Source organism: Euprymna scolopes, chromosome 22 (genome assembly GCF_053919585.1).
Source record: "Euprymna scolopes isolate OS-2025 chromosome 22, ASM5391958v1, whole genome shotgun sequence".
Lineage (NCBI taxonomy): Eukaryota > Metazoa > Mollusca > Cephalopoda > Sepiida > Sepiolidae > Euprymna > Euprymna scolopes.
This window is the reverse complement of record NC_136503.1, coordinates 113,838,295-113,852,122: the sequence shown is the minus strand read 5'-3', so window position 1 is coordinate 113,852,122 and position 13,828 is coordinate 113,838,295. Positions and strand designations below refer to the sequence as shown.

The following is a 13,828-nucleotide window of genomic DNA, read 5'->3' as shown; positions in this document are numbered from 1 at the left end:
GCAAAGTCTGTTAAGCCTATGATAAAGCCTTCATTAAAGCAACATCACATACAAAACCGATTGAAATAGGAAGAGGACAACATGAAAATGGATTTTTTGAAAGTTTTGTTCACGGATGAAGTGCGTGTCACTCTTGATGGCCCAGATGGCTGGAGCAAAAGATGAGTCCTAGATGGACGACATCGTCATCAGCGTTTAAGGCGCCAACGAGGCGGTGGTTGGATAATGATCTGAGCTGGGATTATCAGAAGTACTTTAGTTGGCCGATTGAGAATCCCAGAGGGCATAAAAATGACGTCAAATGCTTACATAGCTTTTCTGAAAGAAGCATTTTGAACCAGGCTGAAGAAGCAAAGGTTGACGTATAGAAGAACCATTCTCGCATGCAGTAAACAAAATCAAAGAGTATTTGCAACAACTGAGGTTCTCTGGGCTACGGAAGGTGGAGTGGCCTGTGAACTCACCAGATTTGAACCCAATTGAGAAAATTTGGAGTATCATGAAGCAACTTCTCTATGCAAGTGGACGCCAATTTAAGAGCAAAGATGAGTTGTGGGATGCTCTCCAAGGTATCACGAGGAATAACTGTTGACGAAATCACAAATTTGACTAATTCTGTGGACCAACGTCTTTTACCAGTCATTCCTAAAAAAGGATCGCATATCCCCTACTAATTATGTCAACGTGGGAATTGTTATGTAGTTATTGTGTTCTAAGCATTTTTCCTAGTTCATTTAATGTTTGAAAATTATTTCAATAAATAAGTTATGGGTATATTGTGTTTTTTTCTCAACCTCGTTAATAACTTGACACACTGAAATCAATAGATATTCCTATCTTCTGCCATAGTTTCGCTAATACTGCTTTAAATACTTTTATTTTCTGACTGGAGTAGCTGAATAGTATTGTAAGCACTTTCTCAAAGTTTCATGGATTTTTATTCACTCGTTCCTTAAATATTAAAAAAAATGTAACCTCATTAATAATTTGATATGCAGTGTATATATAATATATGCATAAACATTTACCATAATAATTATTAAATACCTACAGTCACTAGTGTTTAATCTTTTCGGCAAGCGTCGGTGCAAGGTGCCATGATTAACACCAGTCGATAGATTCAAACCTGGCAACAAAGTAATCTCTGATTCCATTAACAAGGACCAAATCCATTTGGCCAACATTAACTGTGAGAAATATTGTTGAAATTTAAACATTTATTTTTTAAATGTATTTTACGTCTATCAGAGTGATCTAATCATTATATGATGATCTGCGCATATATATATATATATATATATATATATATATATATATATATATATATATATATATATAATTATTTACTTAATAATTAAATACCTACAGACATTAGTGTTTCATCCTTTCGGGAATCTTCAGTGCGGGGATCTATATATATATGTGTATTTATATATATATGATGATGATTTTGATGATTGCAACATCTTGTCAGCCGAGTGCCACTCCCTCAGACATTTAAAATCCATGAACCCAAATGTCTGAGGGAGTATCTATACAAATATGATGTTACAGAGTCTTAGCTTTGTACGACAGCTAAGTCTCTCTCTCGGTTCAAAATGTTGAGATCCAGCAACAAGCAAGAGCAAGATAGCCAGCAACAAATTAAACTGCAGACCAGCTTAATGCGGGTAATGGTCTTCTGCTTTATGGCTCCAACCCGTACCGCGAAGGAGGAAAAGAACATGAAAAGAATGTGACGTCTTTGCTCTTTGCTGTTAAGACCACCGCCAGACCGGAAGTGACGTAGGTTTAAATTAAGGTTAGACAATCGAAAAGAGGGGATGATTTTCGAAAATATTGGCGAAAAAAGCGACCCCTCCCTGTAGAGGATGAATAAATTAATGTTTTTAGCCAATTTTTCGGTATTTGTCGTCTTAAGGGTCGAGCTTCAAAACGATACTGATCTTGTAAAAATCTGTCGCCTCTGTCGAAAGTTTTAGACAGACATACATACATAGATTTATATATTTGTAGCTCATATATTTGACCCAAGCCGATTAAAAAGCTTGCCCTATCTCTGACTACCATTTATGTAAAATTTCAAATGTTTAGACCAAAAATTGTCTGAGTAATTTGGTAGAAACCGCAGAGGTCAAATCTTTTTTTTAACTTTGACCCCTATTATGACCCCTTAAAATTTATTGTTTTCGGCTCAAATCAACTTATTAAGTTAGATCCATGTCCAATGAACCTATATCTAAAATTTCAAGTGCATAGACCCAAAATTGTCGGAGGAGTTTTGGAGAGTTCTCAAAAGTCAAATCGTTGAACTTTGACCCCTTAACAGAAAACGGATTACAAAGATTTTCCCAAATCTCAGTATATCATGCAATTATAATCATGTAGAATATCTGCATGAATATAATTACACGTAATAGTTAACTCTAGATGATCATCCCATAAGAAAACCGAAAAACTAATAAGGAATTAGAATATGCAAATTAGCTAGATCTTTTACTAGTGAATGCATTTCCACAACCCATATATAAGAAAATTGTATTTTCTTTTTAAATAAATAGAAAAGAGGGCTTTTAATATGAATATCGATACACACAAACGAAAAACGAATTTAAAGGAGTATATATATATATATATTTAACTTATTTGCTTACCTTATTTTGCTTAGTTGCTTAACTTATTTTGTTTTCAAGTAAGATCTTTGACTTACTTGTTGTTTCATCAAATACTTCTGCATGCAAAATCCGATCCCGCATTTTGCTAATTCCTACCCTCTGATGAGAAGGAGAGTATTTCTTCGAAACTCCGCGGATTAAGGACTATCCATTTATCTAGTGTTTCCTTTTCAGATTAAATATGTTTTTAACTCATTTCAAAGTGTTTTCTAACATATTTTATTAACTGTTTGCTCATATATATATATATATATATATATATATATATATATATATATATATATATATGTGTGTGTGTGTGTGTGTGTGTGTGTGTGGAGAAATATGTTCCGTTATATTTCACCTTTTTATTTATACCAATTCTTTAATTTATGAAGCTCGCTGTAACTACAATGTATATAACAAATAAATATATATGGAATATTGACTTTTGTCATTTATATAAATAACAAATAAATAACAAAAGTCTATAGTCCATGTTTCATGATGTTGATCATCTTAACATTTATTCCTTTAATTACGTGGCCATTCACCATTTTTGACAGCCCCTGTTCTGTAGCGCAAAATTATTTATTTAATTATTAAATCAATCAATGAATCTATTCTTCCCTTAACTCCTCAGAATATATAGCACCTATCAACCCATTAAAAGAACCTAAAATGCATATAGGCATAATCACAAAATCTGAAAATTGGAAGAGAATTTGCAATTACTTTTTATTTTTTATTTTTCTATTTTGGCGTAATTAAAGAAAAAATAAAAGGATTTTGTGGTTATGTTCATATGCATTTTTTTTTCTTTTAATGGCTGGATATGTGGTATATGTTCCGAGATGTTAAGGGCAGATATATTCATTGATTGATATGATAATAAAATGAATGATTTTGCGCTACGAAACAGATGCTGTCAAGAATTGCAAATGTCAACATACTTGAAGTAATAAATTGTAAGATGGTCAACATCATGAAACTTGGAATATAGACGTTTGTCATTTATTTGTTATATGCTCTGTAATTGCATTGAGCTTCATAAATTAAAGATTGGTATGAATAAAAGGTGAAATATAATTGAAAAAAAAAAAAACATTTACTAGCAAAAGTACCTGTAGTTGACTGGGTTCAAAAGCAGCCTACAGAAAATGGACTCTGATTTATTAAAGCATGATAAGTTATGAAAAGGAAGGGTTGTAAAGAGATAACTTCGAATTTGGGGGTATCAAAACCAAAGCAAAATATGATGAAAGTAAAAATAAAATAGATAAACTCCATAATTTATTATACCATACCTGTTCACACTGAAACATTTATCACAATATTCTGTGGATCTATATTAAAAAACCTTGTTAAACTTTGTGACATATTTCCATTCTATGGAAGTCAGGTGCGAACGAACACCCAATAATTTTATTATACCATATTTATTCAAACTGAAACATAATTATCAAAGTATACTTACGCAGATAGATATGAAAAGTCTTTATTAAAGTTTGTGCCTATTTTCATTCTATGAAGGCCAGGCGCGAACGCAGACCCCACAATTTTATTATACCATCCCTATTTAAATTAAAACATACTTATCAAAGTATTCTTATGTACATCTATATCAAAAACACTTGTAAACGTTTTTTTTAATTTTTAAATTTTTTATTTCCATACTTTGTGGACCAGGCGCGAACGCAGACCCCACAATTTTAATGAACCACCGTTCTGGCAAATCAAACATACCCATTCCTGTGTCTCGATACATCTATCATTATATGTAATCAGTTTTTTAAAATAGTCAACCATATAGGAGCCTATTCTTGACCACACACACACACACACACACACACACACACACACACACACACACAGACATTCAGCTTTATATATATATATATATATATATATATATATATATATATATATATATATATATACAGGGTGGGCCAAAATAAGGGTCCTATCTTTAAATTTGAATAACATCCACAAAATAAAAGTTGAACTCACCAAACTTTATGTGTGTGTAGATTGACCCTTCCGAGATTTTTTTGAAATAAACAAAACAAATTTTGGCCGAAAAACACTTCTTAAAACTTACATGAATTTATGAATTTTTAAAAATAGGACCCTTATTTTGGCCTACCCTGTATAAGAGCAAATAGTTAATAAAACATATTAAAAAACACTCTGAAAAAGAGTTAAAAACATATTCAAAGTGTTTTTAAACATGTTTTATTAACTATTCGCATTCGCTCTTGTTATAAGCCCTATCTCCTATTTGGTTTTATCGAGCTTTTACATTTGGTTGAAATTCCTTTATAAATATTAATTCTTTAATATTTATAATATACTTTAATTTTACCACCTTGGATCATTTTGGTAAATTTAATTGTAATTTTTTATTTTTATTTTATTTTATTTTATTTTATTTTATTTTTTATATATATATATATATATATATATATATATATATATATATATATATATATATATATATATATATATATATATATATATATATAATTATCCACTGATTTTAAAAGCAATACATATGCCGCTGCCGCTCCCCATTTGGAGGCACCAAAATTTGGTCAAAGGGAAAATTATGTCCAACTTACATTTAGGTAAAAATGCACTTTCGTATAACTAATTGAATTCATTCAAAATGTATCGCTAACAAAACAAAAAAAATCAAATAAACAACATATTATATATATTAAATAAACAATATATTATATATATTAAATAAACAATATATTATATATATTAAATAAACAACATATATATATATATATATATATATATATATATATATATATATAGAGAGAGAGAGAGAGAGAGAGAGAGAGAGAGAGAGAGAGAGATATGAAACAATAACAAAGGACAATCATGTCGGCCTCGTTTTCTAAGACGCCCGCTGATTGGTTGGTGACCGTGATATTATTAGATGACTTTCCACTCGAATTTTTCAGTGTGGTTGTTGCACGCCGGTGGCTGGACGCATTTAACAGCTGATGAGACACTTGGGTCCCCCCACTTTTTTTTGGGAAGCCGTCGGAGGCCTTAATCATTTAAATATGTACATATTCATATATATTTGAAAGCGCAAAAATAAACAAACAAGTACTTCTTTTTAATTCTGCCTTGTTTTTGTATACGCCGAACGGACATAGTTGTTTTTGTTTTTTAATGTTTACTTAAAAAAAAAGTATTGTACAATTAAAACTGACACACAAAAAAGAGATACTACTAATAAAAATACACAGGATCAAAAATGAAGATTGTTTGTTTGGTGTCCCAAGCAAACGGCGTTATTCATAAGGTCGAACTCGACCAAAAAGCTAATGGACAGGAGTGCCTTGACACTGTAAGTATTAATTTTCTTTTTCTTTTTGTTCATTTTCAGGATAAAAAAGAATAGCAAATAGATATAAACTATATTATACAACGTAACAATACAAAGTGTGTGTGTGTGTGTGTGTGTGTGTGTGTGTGTGTGTGTGTGCCCCTATCCTAATGGCAGGGTTGGTGTTGTTTAATTTCAAAACAATATTTGGTACGGCGGACCTGAACGAGACTCCCCCCCCCCCGCAATACGGCTTTCGGAATAAACACCCCAACCTCCCTCATGTTAAGACCGGCTTTCGTTTTTTTTTTTTTTTTTTTTTTCTCAATTTTTTCAGTGGATTATTATTGATTGGATATATAGAGGGGGTGATTATTCTCGTTCTTCAGGTTCGCATTTTTAGATGGGAATTTTAAGTAAAATTCCATTTTTTTCGATATCTTTTGTTCATTAAGTTGTTTGGTGAAAGTACAAAATAGTTTTATTTAAAAAAGAAAAGGTTCTTTTTTTCCACTATGGGTTTCTAAATAATAATGTTATTTCACGACGATCCGTATTCTGCATAAGTACCCCCCCCCCCATTTAGTATTAAACCCTAACCTAATCATAAACCAAATTAAAGTTTAGTTCAGCAAAAGTTTTAGTTCGGTTCAAATTTTGTAGAAGCACAGTAGTACAGTGGGTGCTTTATGTCTACTAAACATGTTTGTAAACGTTACTAATGACGATATATTGTATCTTGATATTTTAGTCAGAAGCGATTTATATTATCTTGCCTATTCATTTATGATGTATTTGCGTAAAAAAATAAATTAAAGTTATAAACATTTCAAATTCTGTGAATTATTAGTTCCTATTTATTTCCTTCCCCACGAGGGCAGAGTTAGACACAAGGTCGGTTTTTAATGTGGTTTTTAATGCGCCGCTGGCGCTCCTCCTCTGGATATGAAAAAAAATTAAAATTGCCCCAATCTAGAAGGATTTCTCCATTGATCGAGGTCAGAAAAGAAGGCGAAGTGTAATATCAGAACAGATACTACACTTTGATCCTAGGCAAGGTATTTATTTGCTCCCCCACCCAGCAAATTAGGCACAAGGGCACAAGGCCGATTTTTAATGTGAGGAGTGAAGGGGAAATGGGGACCAACTCCCAGGGGAGTAGGGGAGCTGGACAGTGACAATTGGTAGGAAGGGTTGCCCCTACATTGACCAAGGTCTTATATGTGGGGTTTCCCCCACATATGGTCTTTGCTTGCAGTATCTGTCGGAACAGATGGTATTTATTTGCTCCCCCACAGAACTTGAAATGTTTGTAACTTCTATCAAAGAATGACATTTTTAACGCAAATAGGTCATAAATTGCTAAATCAAAATAAATTGCCTTTGCTTTAATTTCCCAACTGTTTTTCCGTTAAACAATTTTATGTCACTAATATTAACCCTAATAGTGACATTTACCTAAATGTTAAATTCCAGTGTTTGTATATATCGAATTAAATAATTAAAAACAAATTCTTGTGCATGTTCTCCGGTAAGAATAGGTTTCTAAAAAAAATTCTGCTTACATTAATATGCACAATTGCACAAGTACCCCAAAATACCTCAATTTAAATCTATGTAATATATATATTTTTTTTAATTGTAGAGTAACCCTCTTATATCCCCCTCCCCAATAAAAACAAACAAAAAAAACAAATAAACCACATTCTATTTTTTTGTCCCTTCACCCTTAAAAACTTGAAAAGAAAAACAAAACTTTAAAAAGATTGCGTTAAAGTTTTATGATATGCTTTTTTATTAAATTGTAAGGTTAAATATAGAATAGGTGCAAAACACCCTTCCCCTCCCCATGTTAAGAATGGCTTTTTAAATAATAACGTTATTATTTCAGCACGGTGCGGTGCCGGTGCGGTGCTTGCACTAGTACCTAAAAAGCTCCAGCTTCTCAGAACTTGACCATTCTACGTTAAATTTATATACAAAACTGATCACACATCACTGTAAATAACATTTTTCCCCGATAGATTCTTCAAGGTGTTGACGCATAAAAAGCATAAAAAGTACATCGCACCGACGCACCGAGGAGGAGGGGGTATAATCTATAACTTCACTTTAAAATAAATATTCCTTAAGTAGAAACTAATATAAGTATTGATTACTTGAGTTATCAAAACTAAACGTGTCCTTGGTAACTGTTATAATTGAACGCCGTTTTTTTAATTTCAAATTTAAACATTGAAATGTTTATATTTCTAAAAAGTAAAATAATAAAAACTCTTTAAAATTTAGGATACTTTTGCAAAATATAAACCGTGCTATTTTTAAAATACAATTTGCAAGTTGAATTCAATTTTTATGGTTGTCAGGTGAAAGTAGTTAGTTACCAAATCCTCCATCCCTCTTCATGTTAAGACTGAGTTTAATGTTATTTTCAGCACGGTCACAGAAGTAAAGTATCATATTCAGATCTATGTATAATAATATTATAAAGTTGTGATTTAAGAACAAGTAGTTAATAAAACATGTTAAAAACACTAAAACCATTTTATCTTAAAAATGATTATATATATATATATATATATATATATATATATATATATATATATATAAAGGAGATTAGAACAATAGTCTAAAGAGCAGAGTGTATTTTAATGTAATAGTAAAATTACTAGTTTAATTAAAATACAGGAAAGAGAAAGTGCTCGTTGTAATTTAGATATATAAGCTCGATAGGTAAATATCCTAGAGCTAATTTAATATTTAGTAATGTGATTGATAATTTAAAAATCAAATTATAATAAAATTAAAAATCCGTTTCCTAAGAAGGAACAACAACAAAATCAATTATTTGTACGATCGTTTCGGAAAACATATGTGTGTATGTAAACTTGAGTTCCTTCAACCATAGCCAAAACTTATGAAGAATTCTTAATAAAATTATTAAAAAAAATAAAAATAAAAAATAGATTACTGGCGTCGTGCTATCAGTTATAATTGAAACTGAAACCAAAACTTATGACTAATTCTTGATAAATTAGTTATGACAAAAAATGGAAGTACATAACAATTAAACGACCCTGATGTAAGCGTGACACCGAAAATAACACACACGCTATCGTATTAATATATAGATAATAAAATATACCAGTTGTATTCATCCCCCTTTTTGCCTACTTTTAGGGGAGCTGGTTTTTACCCCACATTAAACACGGCTTTGTGCCTAATTTTCTTTAGTGGGAAAGCAAATAAATACATTAAAAACAGTTAAAATTAAAGTTAGAAAGATTTTAACACGATTTTAATTTTAATGTTAAAATATTTGAAAGTTTCCCAAAAATATATAAAAACAATTATTAATAATATTATTTAGAAAAGCCATAAACATGGGGGGGGGGCTTCCTTTACCTATTCTGTACTTTCACCTAATACATTAAAAAATACCGTAAAAATCGCAACACGAAGGCGCAACCGGAAGTGAAATGAAAACAGTAATCGTAAAGATAACTTTTTTGTGTGTGTTTATTTCAGAAATCTTTTTAATAATTTAATTAAAAAATTGTTTTGTTTCGTTTATTCCTGGCCACGGTAATGGATCATTTTGACAATGTCCACAAAAAGAAAAAAACAAAAACAATTATTTTCCGCTCTTCTGTCTTTGAAATATTTTCGAAATTGATCATAAATGTTTCAAGATACACTAAAATCTTTTTAGCAACATATTTCTAAGTTTACTTTAACAATTTAAAATTGCTTAAACACCTTTTTTCCATGATTACCAAAAAGTACACACACACAAAGCGATACGAAATATTGAAATTTCCAATCTATTTTCCAACTTCAATTTGAGAAAGTAATTTGACAATGTGTTTGAATTGTTTGTTTTTAAATGAGCGACTTATGAAAACTCTATTACCTTGTCTATATCGACGAAAGACATTTTATTTCTTCAACGGTTGAGAAAAAGCATTATAATAAATCGTAATTATTTAATTAATCGCCGCGAGAGCAAGGTGCGTGTCGGTGTTATATATGCCGTTCGAATAATTGCTTTATTTGATTTATATATATATATATATATATATATATATATATATATATATATATATATATATATATATATACTTCATTTTAATACAATTTTCAATCCTGAAAGTTAAAGATAAATGTTCAGTTATTGTTTTTAACGGTTGTCTTTGTCGTGATTTTTCCAATATATGTCAAAATAAAAAAATAAAAATATCGACCTAAGTATAGTTTCAACAAAAACTAAAAAGAAATGACCAACTTTTGTTGCTAAAAAGAAAAATTAGTCCAAACAACGATCAGAATTGTTCTATTTTTTAATTTTTTATTAAAAATTTTTTTTTAGAATGATATAAAAAATAAATCCAAAAGCCTAAATGTTTTTATTTCATAATTGCACTATTTGAAATAATCCAGTTGGTTATTTTAATTTATTTATTAATTCAACCAGAATATTTAGGTTAAACATTTCTCAACTCTTTTTTTGTTTTGTAGCGTTTCCTGTTTATTGTATTTTTATGCCATAGAGAACATTTGAATATTACTCGTAGTTTCCTTGGTTTTCGTACATATGTATTTTTATTTGAATAAAATTTTTTCTTGGTCTTAAATAAAATTGTATTTCTCCTCCACGTAATAAAATTAAATTTTTAACGCGTTGAAAATCTAATGAATTTGCTGTCGGACATTCTTTTTTTAATCGCAACAAAAAAATATTTTTTCTTTGTTCTACACGAAAAGGATAAACTTCTCGCAAAATAAACTTTATATATGTGTTTAATTTACAAAAATAAATTTTAACAAGAATTAAAAATCTACTTTTTAGAGTTTAAGAAGTATTAATCGATAATACAATAAAACATTTTTTTTTAATCAAAATAAAATAATCGTCATCGAACATTTTTGAATGCAAGGGGGGGGGGCATTTTATGACAGTGAAACATTGAAACAATTGAAGACCAATATTGTGAAATACTACGAACCGTTCAAAAAAAAAAAACAAACAAAAAAAAAATGAATAATTATATATATATATATATATATATATATATATATATATATATATATATATATATATATATATATATATATTTAAAGAACGAAAACTGTAAAGAGCCAACAATAATGCAAACAGCGACATTGTTTTGAATTTCATTTCACGTTCGGCGTTTCCCATAAATCCATCCCTTGACCCTTCACCCTGTGCATCTTTACCACAAGCTCCGAACACATTAACATTTTCATTTTTAAATTATAATTTTTTAAATCATAAGTCAAAGTAAAAAGTTGTATTTCGTTTTTATAGATGTGAAACAAACACCACCGCAGGACCCCGTATTTTTGTGTGTGTCCCCCCCCCCCACTTGATACTCGTCCAAGTACACTGAAACTATATATGGTTTGGGAGGGTATTTACATCAAAGGCTTCAAAAGTTTGTAAATAAACACAGACAGGACCTACATTATATATGCTAATAAAAACATGTGACCGTTGGTTCGTTGGTAGTATGTGTTTTTTGCGAGTTAAAGAATGACAGATTGTGATAATTTATTGTTGATTTACGCTACTCTTTTACTAAACAACGTTGTTAAACGTATATATGTATATTTGCGCATGCGTAGATGTAACATGTTTAGACGATTTACGTTTGCGAAGTCTTTTTTCCAATTATGACCCAATAGTAGCTATTTTTACTAGTAAAAAATTAAATCGACTTTATTCCACAGTTCCTAATCCTCTCTCTATATAAAGAAGTTGCAAGCTCGGAGACTAAGACAGTAGTTTGATAGAGGCTGTTCCGCACACAAACAAGGTCTTATATAAATTTATTTAAGCGTAAATATCACAAAATACAATTGCAACAATTCTTCCGATTTCTTTTCAGATTTATGTAACCATGCCCATATTTTTATTTTTTTAATTTTATTTTAAAGTTAATGAGTTTTTATTATTCTGATGAGTAAAGGCAGAAAAGATTAAAAATTTGACATCACAATTATATCAATGGTTCTATGCTACGAAACGGGTGCTGTCAACAATTAAACATTTTAACATGCTGAAAAAAATAAACAGTAAGATGGAGTCCATCTTACTGTTTATTTTTTTTTAGATGGACAACATGTTAGAATATAGACTTTGTCACATATATAAAGTATTTATTTATAAAAAAGACACGATTTTTTCCCCCTTAAAAACCCCCATTATAGCAATAAAAACAGAACGACGCATATCAGGTTGACAAGAAAGTTCTTGCAGTTTTTAACTTTTTTTAATTCAGATGAACATATCTCGGCTCAAACAATAAGCACCATCAGAATCAACACACTTTTGCTAATGCAAAACAAATGTATTTATGCTAGTAACGTAAATCTTGCATTCTGGTGGTGGTGAAGTTGCTGAAAGCGTTTTTGATATTGCTTAGGCTTTTGAAACATTTCTCATGCAGAAAGTTGTTGAGATGCTTGAAAAAGTGGTAGTCAGTAGGTGAGAGGTTTGGAGAGTATGGTGCATGAGGCAGTTTTGTAGCTCAATTTATTCAACTTCTGCAGGGTCGGTTTAGTAACGTGCTGTCGGACATTGTCTATTGACTAATGCTGCTTGTTATTGTTAAAGTTTCTGATGCATTTCATCCACTTGTTGACAGTACTTTTCAATCGTAATGGTTTCGCCTGCATTCAAAAAAACAAGTGGATGTGACTAGTCGCAGACTACCAAACAGTCAGCATGAACTTTTGTGCAACTCTGGCTTTGGGAAGTGTTGTGGAGCTTCGCTGGCATCTAACCACTGAGCTGAGCATTGGCGGTTGTTGTAAAGAACCCACTATTCATCGCAATCATAACCCGATAGAGAAATGGGTCCTTCTTGTTGCGTAAAAGAGAAGTTGGCATTTCATGACAGCGTTTCTTTTGATTATCGTTCAACTCGGGAGGCACCCATTTATCAAATTTTTGTCTTTCAAATCTCTTAAGCGGTTGGGAATCGTATGTTATGTCTATTCAGAAGCAAGTTCTCAAACAGTTGTGCATGGATTGACTTCGACTAACGCTATTAATTGATTGTTGTCAACATCCAATGGCTGACCACTACGCTCATTTTCAATTTCTTAAACCACCATTGGGTTGCGTGTTCAGTAGCGGTTCCTGGGCTAAATGCTTCGTTGATATCGCGAGCTGTTTCAACAGCTTTTTCACCTAGCTTGAATTAAAAAAAAAATTGTGCGAATTTGCTCTTTTCCATCTTGTATTCAACGTTCTAAAAATACATAATTGTTTTAAATGATTTTAATTTAAACGATTAGATAAAGCAAAAAACGCTCCTTAGAATGATATATAAAGTAAATGTATTATAACGAAAACTTATTTGAAAATATATTTGAAATCAAAATTAAAAATACCACAAAAATTTTCTTCTCAACCTAGTACATCCAATATAATCACACTACCTGCCAATACCTGATGCAAAATTTCCAGTTATTATTAATAAATTTATTTCACTATACTAAATTCCTACAATAATTCCGATGAGAACCCCTCTCCCAAACAAGTACTACTTACAAGTAGTAGCAAGGTACTTCCTCACTCATTGTGTCCTTCTCCTATCCCAGTTTACACTGTTATCAAATATTTCATAGGATCCAATTATTACACATGTCCATGATTATTTTATCATTTCGTTTTGTTAATAGTCATTAAATACTCATTTAGTATGCAAATAATGACCGCTCCCTTTTATTTTTTATTTTATTTTTTTAATTTTTTGCTTCTACTACTTGCTGCACAGATTCATTTCATGATTTAAGA

At 30.7% G+C, this 13,828-nt stretch overlaps 1 protein-coding gene across 1 annotated transcript in view; it reads left to right on the top strand.

The window, feature by feature from the left end:
- Positions 1 to 5,584: 5,584 nt before the first annotated feature.
- Positions 5,585 to 13,828, top strand: part of LOC145243665 (E3 ubiquitin-protein ligase MYLIP-like) — a 124,122-nt gene continuing 115,878 nt past the window's right edge. The window contains exon 1 of the mRNA XM_080106713.1: positions 5,585 to 6,024. Within this exon, the coding sequence (XP_079962839.1) occupies positions 5,932 to 6,024 (93 nt within the window). The 5' untranslated portion in view covers positions 5,585 to 5,931. The remainder of the gene's footprint in view (positions 6,025 to 13,828) is intronic.